Here is an 18799-nt window from a genome sequence, read left to right as displayed (position 1 = left end):
AAAAGTCACAACTTTGCCACAATTATCTTATGTGGCAGACTGTGACTAGTTACATAATATCACTTTCACATGATCCCACAAGTTTTTATCTACTACTCACAGTTTCTCACGTGGACAGTTATGGCAAAGGTTGTGGTTTATTATGTGGTTTTAGAATTTTTGATCACCCAGTAACCAAAACAGCATCATCAAAAACTTGAGTGATGTTTAGCTAGCTAAGGCAACAATTGGCATTGCACAACACACTGCATTTAAATCCTACTGGCTATTGCTATGGAGAAAATGAGATCAACAAAATACAAGGGAAAAGAAGTGAGAGAGAGAGAGAGAGAGAGAGAGATCAACAAAATGCAAGAGCATTAGAAATAGATTAGACATCCTCCTAATCTAGGCAAATTACACCATACAACTGAAGAAAGGTCAACACTAAGAAAATTGTTACATACAGTGTTGGAAAAACTAGTTTTGCATCTCATACAAAACCCGCAGCAGAAGCAACACAATGATCTACTTCAATCATGAGAGATAACATATAACTTTGAATTCTAGAATAAAAAATAGAAAGCGTGCCTTAATACAATGAAATTCAAAAACACGACTTGAGAAGATCTTAAATCTTCACTCCAATTCCACATAGTGCCTAAGATGAATAGTCTCTCAATCAGTTCTTAAGTTCGTTGAATTTTCTTTGGAAAATGTATTCAAAAGATCTTGCAAAGAAAAACTATTTTTCTCTTCTTTTAATCATACATATATTTTTAACTGTCTGGGCAGTTACTTTATTTAGTAACTCTTATTAAATAAAAACTTATCATCTAATTGGGTTAGCCTTTTGGGCCAGCCCAATTGGGCTTTAGTATATGGCTTGGCATGGGACCAAAATGACAAATAAGGCTCTAGCTCCAATGGATCTCGGGTTTATCTGTCAATTCTTGACAAGTCCAAAGTTACCATTAATTATATAAAAAGTACTATTATGGAAATATAATTGCACTCTAGGCCTTATTAATAAATTATATCCCAAAACTCTAATATGATATCATTTGACCCTCTTATGAAATATCCATAGTGAACAAAGTCATAATGAACTATTACTTTGTAAACAATTATTTTATTCCTTGAGTCCCCGATTTAATCTTTTAGTTATTCATATTTATGAAATCTAATTTTATTAAATATAAACTTTAGTAACTCCTTACTAAAGTAGCAGGATCTGAATAATCAGTTCCTATTAAACTTATCTCAAGGGGATATTTCATGTCTTTATAAAAAGAGATTATGGATTCTATTTTAAAAATATATGTTCCCTTAACATTACGTGCGGTTACCCAATATAATGAGGTTTTGACCGTTAAATTATATCTCACTCCTGATATATCAAAGTAACCTACACTTCATAATTAGGTTCACTGTGATTTTAGGATTGAGAATCTATGAAATTAGAAGTCATGTGATTTATTATGATGGAAATATGCATGTACACAACGGAAAATTAACGGATCTACTTCATTCACAATTGATAACACATGCTATGTAAGTTTCAAAATATAAGAACAAGAGAGTGTACCTTGATGCGGTGAAATTCAAAATCAAAGATTAGAAGTACTTGGGAAAACTTTTAATCTTCACTCCAATTCCACTTAATGCCCAAGAAGTGTGGTCTCTCAATCAGTTATATGTGTATGTTCTAGAGAGAATCAAAAAGAGTGTCCAACACTTACATACATACTATTTCATGTACTTGTTGTTATTATAAAATTCTGTATATTTTTCTCATAATAACTGATTATCTAATTGGGCTAGCCTTTTGAGCATTTCCAATTGGGTTTTAGTATGTGGCTTGGAGTGAGATCAAAAGGAAACAAATAAAACACTAGCTCCAATGGGCCTTGAGCTTTTCTATTAATTCTTGACAAGTTCAAAGTTACCATTAATTATATTTAATACTACTATATAAATATAATTGCACTCTAGGCTTTATTAATAAACTATATCGTAAGATTTTATTATACATGCAATCCCTTCATAAAATATTCGTAATAATACAAAGTCATGAAGGTAGACTGCCACTTTGTAAATTACTATATCTTAATTCTTGAGTACCCGGTTTAATCCTTTAAGTTATTCATCATATATTTATGAAATCCAATTTCATGAATATATACTTTAGTAACTATTTACTAAAGTAGTTAGGCCTAACATTCTGAATAACAAATTCATTAAACTTATCTCAATAGAAGTATCTCCATTAAGAGACTATGAATTCGATCTTGAGAATATATGTTCCATCAACACTAAATGTGGCTACCCAACATACTGAAATTTTATCCATGATTTTAGATCTCACTTCTGATATATCAAAGCAACCTACACCTCATGATCAGGTCCATTATTCTCTCAGGATTAAGAGTTCATGCAAATATAAGTCATGAGATTTATTATTCATTTGACAGTCGTTAAGAGAATAATAAATTTCACAACAGTCCAGTTCAATATGTGTTAACTCTTAAAACATATCAACATATCAACTAAAAGTCTTCACTTTCATGATCAAGACAAATCATCTTAATTAATATGTTATAGTCTTTACAGATGAAATGTCCAATTTTATCACTGACTACGAACTATAATTCTGAGTTTACAAAGAATTTGTGATTCATATCTTCTGTGACTTTTCACATAAATCACATATTATGCATTTCATAGATTATATAATAATGTCCAAATATTCATGTTACCATTATTTTATATAATAATAAAACAACTTTATCAATCACAATATTAAGTCATACATAATGTCACACTTAATATCATACATAGCATCATACAATAGAGTTTAAGAGCACTAATCCTAACATATTATTCAAATGACAGTTGTTAATTGAATAATTAATCGCACAGCAATCCAATTTAATATGTCTTACACACTTAAGACACATCGACTAGAAGTCTCCACTTCTATGATCAAAATAAACCATCTTAGTTGATGTGTTATAGTCTTCGCAGATAAAATGCCTAATTTCATCATCGACTATGAACTACATTTTGAGTTTATCAGGAACTTGTGATTTATATCTTCTGTAACTAAATCGCATACAATACATCTAAAGGATTATGATAATGTCCAATTAGTTCATTTACAAATAATCTTATATAATTAAACAATTTAATTATTTATAACATGCCAATAAATTGGATTTTATGGCATAAACCTTAACATACAACACATGGTCAAACATAACTAGCATTGTATCTTCAACAAGATCTACAACAATTAACTTAATTTCGCGAGGTTAGGATTAGGGTTGGACTCAGATCAAGAGGGACAGGAATGTTGAGGAAAAAGGCAAGGAAACAAAATGGTGCCTAGCTTGGCAGAGTTGATGAAGAAGAGGTACAAGAGTTTGTGAATAAAATATATATATTAAAAAAAGAAAAAAGAAAAAAAGTAGTACTTAAATAGAGTAGTAAAAAAAAGAGCTCAATGCAAATGGAAGTGAAAAACAAACTACATTAAGTAGAAAAGTGAGCTTTCATGATCAATTTGACTAAAATTTTGCTCAGGGCTAGGGCTATAAATGAGCCAAGCTTTGTCGAGTAGTGTGTATTTGAGCTTGGCTCATCAATAAAAATCAAATGTTCAAGCTTGGCTCGAGCTTAAAACAAGCTTTAAAACAATGTTTGAACTTGAGCTTGTAAGAATGCCAAAAAGCTTGAACTTGGCTTGGCTTGACCTAATTAATTAATTAGCCAAGCCAAGCTTAATTAAGCCAAGCCAAACTCGAGCTTAATATCAAGCTTAAACTCGAGCTCAAGTTAAGCTTTTTAGCTTGGGATCCAAAAAATTTGCATCATCAAATGCTTATATCACCAAAAATCAAGTAAAAAAAAAAAGGATAACTATAGTAAACCCACCTGTGGTTAAGCCCGTTTTCACTTTGCCTACCCGTGGTTTAATCATTTATATTTTGCCCACTTGAGATTTGCTCTATTAAGGATCCATTACCTACCTTTCCATTTGCAGTTAAACAAACACATTTTTAAACAAAAACAAACATAAAACAAATCAAAAAACTAAGGTTTCCAATTTTTACAAAAAAAAAAAAAAGTATGAACATTAGAAAGAAAGGTTTCCAATTTTTACAAAAAAAAAAAAAAAAGTATGAACATTAGAAAGGTATGAACATCACTAGTGTTTTGTTTTCTTTATAATAGGAAATGATCTAATCTAACACAACTTGAAGAGCATTAAATCTTCAACTTGTTCTTCATTTTACAACTGGTGTTTTGAATTCTTCATGTTCTTCTCCAAATTTTAACACAATTAATACCAAATTCTCAGCAAATCAAACCCATAAACCTAGTAAACAAACCAACCAAGATCAAATCCAGATCAAGAAACCAATCACAACAAACCAAAAAAAACAAAATCAAACCCAGACCAACACAATCAAACCCAAATCTCACCACCACTAACCAACACAATCAAACCACCACCACCTCGCCGACCAAACCAAAAATCCACCCCACCGATCAGTCACCAAACCCACCGATCAGTCAACAAACCCAAGCCAACAAAGTAACCAAACCCACTACCACCATCGTTGATCAAAAAAGAGAAAGGAAGAGGGATTTTGCAATTATCAATGGACCGAGTAGAGGCCAAGATCGAGCCCCATTTTGGCCGAAACCGGGACGAAGGTCAAGATCAAGCTCCATACACTCTAAACCACCACTGGCCCTCTTCCTAGATTTGCTCCAAATCGTCAAGATAGAGGCTAAGACTGAGACGGATGCGAAAACGAAGGAAATCAGATGACCCACAACCAAAACCACAAAAATCAAATGAACCCACAACCAAGAGACGTTGAAGGATCGAGAGTCGTTGTTGGAGTGTAAGTAGAGGGGGTTTCTACGGCGAGAAGAGGAGTGGCAGCGAAGGAAAGATAGGCTGTGGCGAAGAATCGGCTGTGGGTTCGGAGGAAACTCAATACAGCGTCCACCAATGGCGATGGTGACCTCGATTTCACGGCATTGAAACAATTTTAATGTGTTACCGAGATGAGAGAGATTTTTGATTTTATTTTTAGCGTGAGAGATGAGAGAGATATTTTCTGTGCTTGGGTTATGGGGTTTATTGTGTTAAAAAGATATTAAAAAATGTCCCAATGTAGACCTTTTTTAATGGTTCATCATAAATAATCATATCTTTCTTGCCTTCTTCCTTTTTGATTATTTTTCAAAGGAATTTCAGCAAAGGACCTGTAATTTGCATAGAGACACAAAACCCCAGCTCTTCCAAAAAAAAATTCAAACTCTTAACTTTTTTATTCCTGTTATGGTATGTTTTGGTGGTAAAAATTGTTTATTAACAGAAGAAGCCAAAGGTGGGTAACAAAGCTCTAACGGAAATAACCTCAAGTGGGCAAAGTGTAAATGATTAAACCATAGGTAGGCAAAGTGAAAACGGATTATACCACAAGTGGGTTTACTGTAATTATCCCAAAAAAATAATAAAATAATATACTCATTTTATCATGCTTCTAATTCTACCCGTGATTAGAAATTATTCAAATTACAACTTTACATAATTAAATTCATTCATTCATTATTCATTGTCTATAGCTTGAGTAATTGTTCAAAATACAATTTTTATATCCACATTTGTCGTCGGTGCAGCTATAATTTTCACAAATCTAAATAAATTAACATTTCAAAACATATATGAATAAACAAGTTATAAATTAACATTCCAAAACATGTGTAATGTTATAATAAAGAGTTTATTTAGTAAACATATATCAAGCTATAAACAAGCCAAAGCTCAACATGTTTTATATCGAGCGCTACTGTTCACAAGTTTGTTCACGAACAATTTTTTTTTGCTTAAGCTCAGCTTGTTTATCAAACAAGCCTAAAACTAAAGCTTAAACTTTGACTTATTTATAAACAAATGAATATAAACAAGCTTTTTATCGAGTTGAACCCGAGTTATTCATGAACTGCTAGGTTCGTTTACAACCCTAGCTCAGGCCAACATGAATGATCTAAATACCATGTTTAGGATAGCATCCCATCACGTGTTTGGTTCTATAATTTGACTAAAATTTTGCTTAGGCCAGCCTAAGGTTGTTTGGTTCTTTTAGGCAGTTTATGTTATATCCTGCATTACTTTTTTCCCACTTTACTGATTGGTCACCTCCTCCCAAGCAACAACAAATTACCAATGCTCTATTGCCTATTCCAACATCACAAACACAATAACTTCACGAGTCCATGATCTAAAAGTACAGAATGATACCAATCCAAATCTAAAAATACAGAATGATATCAATCCAATCATGCCTCATCCCCGTGACATGATTTCTTAATATCACCAAGAACGCAAGAATAATGGTGGAAGAAGTCACAAGTAGTTTTTCCAACTTTAAACATTTGGAAAAATTACTTGTATACACTCACATGGTCACCGTTTACCAAATGCTAGTCATAAAACATCTTAAGCAGTGTTGGTGAAAGGAGGGGCACACTTGTGTGCAAGTACCTCTTGGAGCCTAAGTGCAAGCCCATGTTTGATTGAACAAAATTTCTTTCCAAGTTAGTTTGAAGCCCATGTTTGATTGAACAAAATTTCTTTCCAAGTTAGTTTGAAGAGTAACTCTATAAACTCCTCATGTAACTCTATTTAACTGTGAATTTTGAAAATCTAACCATTAAATTGCATGTTTTTATAATATTCTTCATCTATGTAAAATTTAAAAAAAATCAAAGATCAATTGCTATCTCATCAAGCAAATGTTAAAATTTCAAATTTTTATGATCTAAAATTATGTATAAAAAATAAGTTTATTGATCGAATAATAATAATATCCAATTTGAACCAAATTTGATATGCATATTAAGAACATAAAAAACATGATATTTAACGGTTAAATTTTCAACATTCACATAAAAAAAAAATATATATATATATATTATATATGAGAAGTTTGAAAATTTTATCTCCAGATTAGTTTGGAAATAAACTTTGTTAAGCTAAATATGAGTAATATCCTTTCTTAAATCTCCAATATCCATAATGCCCTATGACTAAAATATTAGTTAATAATTTAATCACTTAATGACTATAAGTTTATAAGAATTAGTCCGTTCAACATCAACCACTTAAGTAATTAAACAATTAGCACAAATATATTATATCATACTTTTTTTCAAGACAATTTACACTCAAAATTTTTTTTTAATAAGTTGCACTAAAAATATGTCAAATAAATGGTTTATAACAATAATGTCAAAATCCTATAGTTTTAATTCAGTTTGGTTTTTTTTTTTTTTTTTTTGAAAAATATAAAAAAGAGCCAAAAAGTGAGCTTTGAGTGCCGCTAAAGTGTGCTTTAAATGAGCCTAGCTTTTGAGGCAAAATGCGTTCAAGCCTTGGGGATTCATGCTTCGAACTTAAGCATACCAACAATGATCTTAAGTGAAGCACAGATTTTAGAATCAAAATGCCAAGAATGGCAAAAAAAATCACTAGTTGAAAAAAGAAGCCCATGGTTGATAGGCCTTGGTAGACTGTGTAGGCAGACAATTTTTCGGGGTAGGTTGACCTAAAGGAAGCAAGTGGAAAAGGAGAAGTGAGAGGGATCAATGAAACTTGCCGGCTAATCACTAAGTAGATACAAATAGGTGCAAATTCTGGCTGATGGATACAACTGAAGGCCACAAGAAAGCAGAGAATTCCTATTAAAGCAAAACTAAAATGGCCAAAAGAAAGCAGAGAGCAAAAAGTAATCCAAGGAAAAAATATAAAGAGCACAAAACAAAAGGTTGAGAAATGAATTTGAGTATGTAACTATGGCAACAATGAACTTCATATCTTTTAGTTCTATCCCACAAGCAATGCAATACAAAAAATTACAACCTTCAATAGCATGACAATGTATCAGAACTCATGTCACTACATGGAATTTACACTAATTGATCCCATCAGATAACAGTATCACACCCTGATCCAAAAGAACTGTCAGCAAGTCAACATAACATGTCTTGTTTTTACTCTGAATCTATTGCACATGAGCAACAGATTCAGAGTAAAAACAAGACAAAAAAGATTGAAATGAGAATTTAAGACAGAAATAAAGAGACAAATAGGAACACTTCCCCCGAGTTATACAAAAGAAACAATTGACTGGCTAAAAGAGGTTTCTATGGCTAAATGCAATTTCATAAATCCATCATTCTAACAAAAATTGTAGCACAACACTTTTAGAACCACACTCATTACGCATAACAATCCTTACAACTTTTTAAGTGCCCAATCCCAATTAAACAAACTCTATACTAATATATTTCTCCACAAATCTGAAACACCATGACCCATGTACCCTAAAGCATATACTCTCACAGGGAAATAAAATCCCTACTCACCAAAGTGTCATCATCATCACATCAATCAACCCGAATAAGATGTGAAACATTAAGAGCCTAACAAAATCCACCAGTACAATATCACAAACCATCTTAATATCTCTACTCAGTACTCACACTCACCAAACCATCATCATCATCATCAATCTAACAAAATCAGATATGAAACATTTAAGAATCCGAAAAAGACTACCGTATTCATCCATTTCTATCAACTCAAAACAGCCGATACAAAGCAAAATGAAATCTCATAACATAAAATCCACCAAGCCAATAATCCAGAACAACAATAAAATATCATATATCATGCATAATAAACCGATTGAATCTACCATTCCAAAAAAAAAACATATAACAATAATCCCATGATTCAAAACTTTCATTAAACAGATAACAATAATAATACCAAACACGTCTCAAAAGGGTTCGCGAATAAACCAAAATTTTCATATAAGAACCTAAAAAAGTACCGAAACCTAAGCAGTGAGTACCACAGCACCACCGGCCTCCTTGATCTTCTTCTCCGCGATCTTCGAGATGAGCTTGGCTTTAACAACGACAGGCTTGTTCTCAGGAAGAACACCCTTGCCCAAGACCTTGAAGTAGCCGAACTGAGTGACATCGATCACAGGAGCGCAGTCGTTGGAGGCCTTGTCCTTGACATCGTTGGGGAGGAGAGACCAGAGCTTGTCGACGTTAACGATTGGGCAATAGAACTTGTTGCGAAGCTTGTGGAAATAGCGCATACCGACTTTGCCGAAGAACCCAGGATGGTACTTGTCGAACAAGATCCGGTGGTGGTGCATGCCTCCGGCGTTTCCGCGACCTCCAGGATGCTTCCTGTGCTTGCCGATACGGCCGTGTCCGGCGCTCACGTGTCCGCGCTTCTTCCTGTTCTTCTTGAAACGTGTCGCCATTGTTGGGATCCCTCGCTCTCGGTCTCTCTGTGTGTTGGGGTTTTCGGCGCGCCTCAGAGAGGAGTGAGAGAGAGAAGCGGGCTAGGGTTTGGGGATTTTATGTGAGAAATGAGGGGATGGGTTTTTTTGGGGTGACGGATTTACCCTTAGGGTTTGGGGGTGAGTGGGGGTAGTGGTGGAATTTTGAAATGGGTTGAAAATGGAGAGAGTGTTGGGTTGGGCCTGAGACTGGCCGCATTGGATATTTTTGGTTGGTCCAATTAATATTCGGCTCTAAGTTTCCTAGACCCAAGAAAAAGCCCAGGTAAAACGAAGTTTCGAAGTATTTATATTTTACCTTTTGAAATTTTAGAATTTAAATTTTATCTCTTAAAATTTGAAGGTATTTAAATTTAAATTATTTATATATACTATAAACCGAAACCTTTACTTTTTGTTCATTTTCTTATATTGTGCCACCTAAGATTTAATTTTCTTCTTAAAAAACCAATCTGACTATTTTACGAGGGGAAAATAGTAAATTAATTTTTTTTTAACTATCTAGTTAGTAGATCCGGTTTGCAAACTATATTATATAGCAGCATCTGAGTATTTAAGACTCGATTTTGGCCTATAAATCGAGTCTCAAATACTCGATTTATATGGTCTGATGTGGCAATTTTTCCACATGAGACCACCTGGAAATCGAGTTTCTAAGACTCGATTTCCAAACCAAAATTATTTGAAAAATTTGAACTCTCCAAGTCTCATGTACAAGCCGAAATACCCAAAAAAAAAAAATACAATCAGATCACAGACAAAGAATCCAGAAAAAGATCAAGCTCAAATGCATGTGTTCATCAGAGAAAAAAAAAAAAAAAAAAGAAACAGAAGACCTGGGTCGCCGAAATACAATCAGATCACAGAGAAACAACCCAGAAAATGATCAAGCTCAAATGCATGTGTTCATCAGAGGAAAAAAAAAAAAAAAAAAACCCAGAAACAGAAGATCTGGGTCGCGATGCGACCTAGTCACGGCGACCTGGGTTGCCCGGCAACCTGGGTCGCGCTGCGACCTGGGGCTGGCGCTAGCCTGATGCTCGCAGGCCTGGGGCTGCTTCTGGTTTTTTTTTTTTTTTTTTTTTTTTTTTTTTTTTTTTTTTTTTTTTTTTTTTTTTTTTTTCTTGTTTCGGCTTCTTTCCTTCTTATTCGGTTTTTTTTTTTTTTTTTTTTTTTTTTTTTTTTTTTTTTTTTTTTCTTTCTGGCTCTGATTTCTTTTTTTTTTNATTTGAAGGTATTTGAATTTTATACTTTCAAATTTTGAAACTTTATGGTGTAAAATTTAAATATCTCAAATTTAAAGAGAAAAATCTAAAGATTCTTAAAATTTATGAAGCAAAATCTAAATTCTAAAACGTTAGGGGTGTAAATCCAAATATCCCAAATTTTAGAGAGAAAAATCCAAAACTTCTTAAAATTTATGAAGCAAAATCTAAATTCTAAAACGTTAGAATGTAAAATCCAAATACTCCCAAACTGTAGAGGGTAAAAACCAAATGTTGAAACTTCAAAGTGTAAAATCTAGATATCCTCAATTTTAGAAGTGTAATTTACAATTTACTCTAATTTATTTACAAAAAGTTAAAATTTAAATTATTTATATATACTAAAACCGAAACCTTTACTTTTGTTCATTTTCTTATATTGTGCCACCTAAGATTTAATTTTCTTCTTAAAAAACCAATCTGACTATTTTACGAGGGGAAAATAGTAAATTAATTTTTTTTTAACTATCTAGTTAGTAATCCGGTTGCAAACTATATTATATAGCAGCTCTGAGTATTTAAGACTCGATTTTGGCCTATAAATCGAGTCTCATTCTTTTTTTTTTTTCGGTGGAGCTGGTCTAATAGATATATTGGCTTAGAAATCGAGTTTCAGATACTCGATTTCCACGTGGATGCCATGTAGAAAAAGTGCCAATTCAAACCCGATCAAAATATGAAAATCAACCCTTAAATACTCGATTTATAGCCCCTACATCGAGTTTCTTAAACTCGAAATGCTAGAAAAAAATGTAGTTTGAAACTATTGACAACTAACTATATAGTTGAGATTTTATGGTTATTTACCAATTTCGTTCCTATTTTACGATATCTCCACCTTTCGACCAAAGCCTCAATGTACGCACAACAATTTGCCTCTCTCTCTCTCTTTTATTTTCTTCTCACAAAACCATCAAACTTCTAATCCACTTCTTCCTCCGGCAATGTCTCCATCTGCTCCTCCTTCTCCTCACCTCTCCAGCCGGCCTCCGCTCACCAAGTTGAGTTTTTTTTAGTGAACTTGTGGCTTTATGGGTTTAGTATTTAATTGGGTTTTATCAGTTTTGTGCGTTTGTAGTGGAAATTTGAGGTTTTTAATTCATAGATTTACTGTGTTTGTGAAGGGAGTTTGTTAGTGCACTTCCACTTTCATTTAAGTGCTTCTTGCTTATTTTCACCAATTCAGATTTACAGTGAATTATTTAATTGTTTGATTAGCTTAATTTTTACTTTAAATAATTGAACAATTATGCTTATCACCTTAAATAACCCCTAAATCCTAGATCTCTACAGTTGATTTGCATTTGACTTTTTAAATTGATTTGCATTGCATTTAGGTGGTTTGAATTAGAATTCAACTCACATTTTACATATAAAGCTGTATTTATATGAAAACCATTTTACTAAATTTAGTTAGTTATATTTTGATTCAGAATTCAGATAGTTCAAAACAATGTGTACATTTTTTTATTATAAAATTTTTTTCTTCTTAAATGTTGTTAAACAATATATTTATATATTGTTTGGCTGCGGCATCATTATGTCATAAAAGTCTTTCCAACTGAATTTTTGGCAGCCGCATCTATTGCCCTAATTTTGAATATCACATAATAACATGTATAAGCTACAGTATCTATAATTGTGGTGGTGATCAAAGTCTGTAAGGTTTTTTATAGTCATTACAAAGTTAACAAAAAAATTAAAAAAAAAATTGCTGACATTTGGTTAGATGTTGTGCAAACATGATTTTTTTAATATGGAAATTGGTTCAGTTTGTTTTCTATTTAGAGGTTATGTAGATTTATTTAAATTTTTTTTGGTACTAGGTTGTTGCTTGCTATAATAATTTGATGTTAAACAAGCCTTTGTTGATGGTGGTTATGTAAGAAGGATTTGGTTCTAAGAAGACTGAAGCCGAAAATATGTAAAAGTATGGTAGGAGTGACATCTTATAGTAGAATCAATGGTGTGGATTGTGAAGTAATTGCAGATTTATTTGAAGGGTGTTCACTTTTGTGGCCAAATGTCAATTTGACAAGAGGTTATGCAAAAGGCAACATAGCACGGCTTCTATTGGATTATTTTCTCAATCAGCAATAAAGGTGGAGGGATATCTTTATAGGTAAGAGGCTTTCTACCTTGGCAGAATCAAAGACAATCAATGTTACATGCAATACTAATTATAGAGATTTTTTCTTGCCCTGTTAATCCCATTGCATTTCTTAGTACTTTCTGTTAGTACATTTTAAATTAAATATGTTGAAACTCAAAATAACTGAAGATGAATAAAGAGATGAGTTATAATTTGTTAAAGAAAGAGTTACTTGTATGTAAGTTAAATTAAATAAATTAAGAGAAGTTTTCTAAATTAATAAATAACATGTAGGTTATGTGAAGGGTTGGAAGAAGATAGCACTGCTGCAATTGGTAGAGTTAAAAACCGTTATTACAATGGTAAATCCAGACCTATAAGAAGAAAGCACAGTACCGTGCGATCTTATTTGAGTAGTGGCATCCTAACTGTGAATTATATTAAATCTAATGATAATCTTGCAGATCCATTTACCAAGGCCTTGGCAAAAGATAGGGTCTGGAATACATCGAGGGGGATGGGACTAAAGTCCATAGAATCATGAGCCATGTATGAGGATACCCAACCCAAGGACCAGAGATCCTGAGAATTGGGTTCAATGGGAAAAACGAATCATACGATGGTCGTAAAAAATGCACTATTCATTTTTTTAAAAAAATTATTTATTTTGTAAATAATTTTTTAATTGTTCATCCCTATGATGTAAGTGCATTTATCCTGTAATGTGGAGAGGTTGAGTAAAAAACTCTTAATGAAATTTGTAGCTTATATGAGTGGGGTGTCAGAATTACAGGGGCACCCTTGACAAAATTTCACCTATGTGAGTATGGGGGTGGGGCCGCTCCCTATGAGATTTGGACTTAATCTCAAATACACTCATGAAACTGGGATCAGCACACGGCTGTAAAGTGCTAGCTATAAAAGCTCATGTCAACACCTGGATCATTATGTGTGAGCAGTAATACTTTATTTCCCTTAAGTAGTCATAGTTCAAGTCGGAGACCACTACTGACTCTGGAGTAGAGATTGTTGTTTCACTAAGTGAAGGTTCAATGCAGAGCACACCTTCATGATGCATAATAATCCCTCTTTGCCCGGTAATCTCTCATTTTCCGAATTTAATATTAAAATGAGTGGGGGAATGTTAGTACATTTTAAATTAAATATGTTGAAACTTAAAATAACTGAAGATGAATAAAGAGATGAGTTATAATTTGTTAAAGAAATAGTTACTTGTATGTAAGTTAGATTAAATAAATTAAGAGAAGTTTTCTAAATTAATAAATAACATGTAGGTTATGTGAAGGGTTGGAAGACTATATATACGGCTATGCTATGGACTAATTTCATATCAAGAGTGAATGAAGAAAATAGTTAAAAGCAAAGAGTGTTGTGTGAGAGAGTGAATTCAATAATATTCCTAATACTTGAGAAATTTTGGGCCAAAGAAAGGTGTTTTTCTAGTGGAGATTTGGGCTTGAACACTTTGTGCAGAAGCTGTTCTAGCCATACAACATTTGTTGGGCTGTTGTATCCTGGGGGAGACAAGTCAGAGAAGGTCTGCACCGGTTACAAAGATTAGCCAACCAAGGGCTTGAATCTCCTTAAAGAGAGCGAGTGCCGCGCCTCAGTCCAAATAGTGTTGTGTAATTTTTCTCTTTAAATTAATAATATTCAGTGTACTATTCAGTTTCTCTTAGTGTTGTTTCCATTATTATTGTGTTTGCACCAACACTTTCTTTACCACAATGAAAAAATAAAAATGCATGATCCCCATAATATAAATGTGAGATATCTTCTTCTCAAAGTTTGTACTCTCTCTCTCTCTCTCTCTCTCTCTGAACAAAGTTTGTAAATATCGAATGTAAAGATACATGAATAGGTGATGGTTTTTGTGTTGACACACTTTTAAATTGAATAAAATATTCTCTTCCTTATACTTTATAAAGTGATGAGATTTGGCAGTAGTGGTTGATTATAATGAAATGAGGATTTGAAATAATCTCTTAAACTACCTTAAAAAATGCAACGTAAACAAAATTAATGATTTAAAAAAAAAAAATTCTCATATTCAATAGCTTTCTCGTGAATTGCACGGGTTAGCGATTAGTTTTATGTACTATTTTTGAGTTAAATGATACCTTTTGTCTCACTTTTATTTCAAATAATTTAAACTTTTTGTAAATAATTTAGAGTAAATTACAAATTACACCTCTAAAGTTTAAGAGTATATGGATTTTACACTTTAAATTTTCAAAATTTAGTTTTTTACCCCCTACAATTCGGCGGAATTTGGATTTTACACACTAACGTTTTAAAATTTGGATTTTACTTCTTAAATTTTAGGAGTGTTTAGATTTTACACTCTAAAGTTTGGGAGTATTTAGATTTTATACCACTAAATTTTAGGAGTGTTTGGATTTTACACTCTAAAGTTTCAGAATTTAGTGGTATAAAATTCAAATACCAAACTTTAGGGGGTAAAATCCAAATTCTGAAACGTTAGTGTAAAATACAAATACCCCCAAACTTCAAGAGGTAAATTCTAAATTTTGAAATTTTAGGATGTAAAATCCAAACACTCTTTAACTTTAAGGGTGTAATTTATATTTTACCAAATAAATTAACTTTTAACTTTTAATCTTATTATGGAAAGCACCAACTTGGCTTCCCACGGTTGTTTTTGTAGCCACCTCAATCCCAAAGCCTACTTGCAATTAAACCATATTTTATCCCTAATCAATTATTAGGGACAATTGTAAAAAAAATAATAGAGAAAACCTAAAGAGAAAATCCATTACAACAACTCTTCATTGAGTTTTAAGAGTTTTATTTTTCTAGCAACTAGTCGCTAACCCGTGCGATATACAGGAAAACTATTGAAAATAAGATTTTAAAAAGAATAATTTTATAATTTTTTTTTATATTGCATATTTATTTATGGTAATTTAAAAGATTATTTCAAATCTTATAACATTAGATCTTTCACAAACTATAGACAAAAATATTATCAAAAGAAATGCATCCTTCTTTCGTTTTTCATCCTCTTATGACAAACACAAATTTAGGAAAATGAAACTTGGCTTCAACTTTCATTCTATTATGACTACCAAGCCTTTTATAAATGTTCCTTCTAAATTATTCCAAAGATTAATATAATTATTTCCCCTTAGTTAGATACCCTATCCATATGCTTAGCTTAAATTTAGAAATACCCTTTTCCTAAATATATCTTATATTAAAATAACTATCTTGAAAAACAGTTGTCATATATAGTAAGAATTTTCAAGCAAAGTTCTAATGTACATCTAATTTATTTCAAAAAGTAATGAAATTTTCTGTTGTGGCATAAGTTTCATGAATTTTTTAACCTCTGTCCTAATGTCTATGAGCCTATCTAATGTATTTCAAAAAGAGAAAAAAAAATATTGTGGCTTAAGTTTTACAAAGGTATCAATGTCAATAGTGAAATCAATGACTTATTTTAGGTAATTGGCAAAACTTTGATTTAGGGGAGGGAGGGGGGAAGCATAAATAAAATCATTATAAAACTCCAAATTAGCATTTATTTTGTATTAAGAAACTGTCAACAAAAGCAAGACACAAAATCATTGTTTTGTAATAGATTACAATTAATGTAATTATTTATGAAAAGAGATCTTAGTACTTTTTTCAAAAATTTTCAAAGTCATCTACAATTGAATATGTAATAATCGTCACAATGATGTCCCATTTCAATGAATAACATCTTAGCATCTATTAATAAATAAATAAAAATACACATCTTCCTTTTTGTTGTGAAAGTTAGTTTTGATAATATTCATTGCTGAAAGTGCTCGCGTTGTAGTTTCCACTCTCTCTTCTCTCAGTTAGGTTGCTTAGACGCATTCAATTTTTTGTGTGTGTCTTCAATGTGTGCATCTGCTATAGGGTAAAGGCAAAATTATTTTATTTAAAAATTTTAAAGTGTTGGGTTGTTTATTTTGGGTAAAATTGGTTAATAGGGCTTTTGTCTTTTTAGCTTTGTTATTGGTAATTTTTGTTGTTGCACTAATTTTTTTTGGGGTTTGTTAATTTATTTTCAAATTATAGATCTAAGATAGTAAGCTTTTCAAATGATAAGTCCTACAAAGTTGAGAATCCAAAACCTTATGATTAATAAGTATTATTTTCCTTAATTTTTATATAATCTTTAATTTTTTTTTTAATTATTTCCCACAATGAGTCAATGATGAAGACAATTCATTTATTCTCATATACGTTATTGGTAGTACAAATATTTGTGTGTGTATATGTATGGAAAAAAAAGACAATGAATATGTTTGTAAAAAAATAAATATGAAAATATAAAATATAACTATAGATTCCAATGATAAGGAAATTATTTTTTTCTGCCAAATTTGTTTTTGATAGTCTATGTAAGAATAAAAGATTTAAAAAAAGTAAGAGTGGATATAAAATTATGTTCTTATGTCAAATTTTTCTTAGACATTTTGGAAAGTCCAATTTAGATAAAAAATTACTCATAATTAACATGAAAAACATGTAGCATAAAAAATATTACTATATATCCCATTTAAATATAAACAAATCTTCTCAAATCTCCCTTAATTTGCTAATAGGAGATGGTGGATATATAATTATAGAATATTACCTTCGTGTAGATTAACAGTTTTTTTTTTTTTTTTTTTTTTTGGAGAATCTAGACCCTTAGGCCTAAAATTAAAAATCAGAAGCTAAAACCAAAATGTCCTGTAGCACATGACCATATTATGGATTATCCACCTCTCTAGCTAGTAAAGCTCTAACAATTACTTCCGCATCACCTTCACAAACTATCGCATAGATACTTAACTCTTTTGCAAAGATTAGAGCTCGACGACAAGCTAGTGCTTCAATGGTTACAGCTGACTTGGGGAGTGGCCAAAGCACCCACAACTTGACCACTTGAATCACGTATCACCACACCTAATCCTGCAGCACCCTGATCTCTAAAAAAGGCTCCATCAAAATTTATTTTATAGAGTGGATAGATGGGAGGCATCCACCTAACAACTCTTGAACAAGCTATTGAGACCCTCTGCTCCTGCCCTTGAGCTGATTTGAAATCCTGCAAGAGAACCTCTGCCTTAGCCCGAATATTATGGTACTCGATGACAGATTCCCCCATTCTGGCAGAATTCCTCGTTTTCCAGATTAGCCACATTACTACAGCAACAAGATTCACATCAGTTCTATCCCTTAGCGCAAACAGCACTTCCCACAGATCAACAAATGCACTAAACTTTTGTTTAATACTCTTCTTTAGTTCCACATCAGCTTCCCAAATAACATACAACCTGTTACAGCCCCATAATGCATGTACTGTGTCCTCACAGTCAGCTTTGCAATTTGGACAATAATCTGTTTGGACCACCTTCCTACGCATCAAGTTGTGCAAAGTAGGCAAAGCTTCATTGGCTACTCTCCAAATTAAATGCTTCCCCTTGTAAGGCACCTGCAAGTCCCATATGCCCTTCCATAGCTAACTACTACTTCTATTGGCTGAGCAATTTGGTATTTTATTCCTCTCTGACAGAGCCATTAACTTATATGCAGTCCGAGTTGTATACTCACCATGAGTTGAGGCTAACCAAATCTTGCTATCTAGAATCTCTTGTATGCTTAAAGGTATACCCTTAATTATGTTTCCTTCATGGGATAGAAACTCTTGCTCAATCAAGGTTGTTTTCCACTGATGCTCCTCTCTATCAATAAGCTCACAAACCTTAGAATCAAGTGGTAAACCCAAGACAGGGGAGATAATTTTTTAAGCTGAAATGTGTGGAATCCACCTATCACCCCTAATCTTCACAGATTGACCATTCCCTATCCTCCACACTGAGCCCAAGTCAATTATATGTTTGGCCTATATAATGCTTTTCCAAGCATAGGAACCCTTATTTGAGACTTCACAATCTAGGACAGAACTGTGTGGGAAAAACTTGGCCTTAAAAACTCTATGAAAAAGGCACCTCTCATTATTTTCCAATCTCTAAATCTGCTTAGCCAGTAGTGCG

The 18799-nt window shown here is 32.5% G+C and overlaps 1 protein-coding gene across 1 annotated transcript; it reads right to left on the bottom strand.

The window, feature by feature from the left end:
• Positions 1-8779: 8779 nt before the first annotated feature.
• Positions 8780-9437, bottom strand: LOC112035426 (large ribosomal subunit protein uL15x). The gene has a single exon (XM_024068253.2). It carries the CDS (start codon positions 9342-9344, stop codon positions 8904-8906), a length of 441 nt encoding a protein of 146 aa, XP_023924021.1. The 5' UTR covers positions 9345-9437; the 3' UTR covers positions 8780-8903.
• Positions 9438-18799: the final 9362 nt, after the last annotated feature.

The sequence above is a fragment of the Quercus suber genome, unplaced genomic scaffold (genome assembly GCF_002906115.3).
Source record: "Quercus suber isolate HL8 unplaced genomic scaffold, Cork oak 2.0 scaffold_269, whole genome shotgun sequence".
Taxonomy (NCBI): Eukaryota; Viridiplantae; Streptophyta; class Magnoliopsida; order Fagales; family Fagaceae; genus Quercus; species Quercus suber.
This window is presented reverse-complemented; position numbering and strand designations above follow the sequence as displayed.

What these genes read in the sequence shown, in the direction of transcription:
- LOC112035426 (XM_024068253.2), bottom strand. Translation starts at nt 9,344, where the DNA reads ATGGCGACACGTTTCAAGAAGAACAGGAAGAAGCGCGGACACGTGAGC.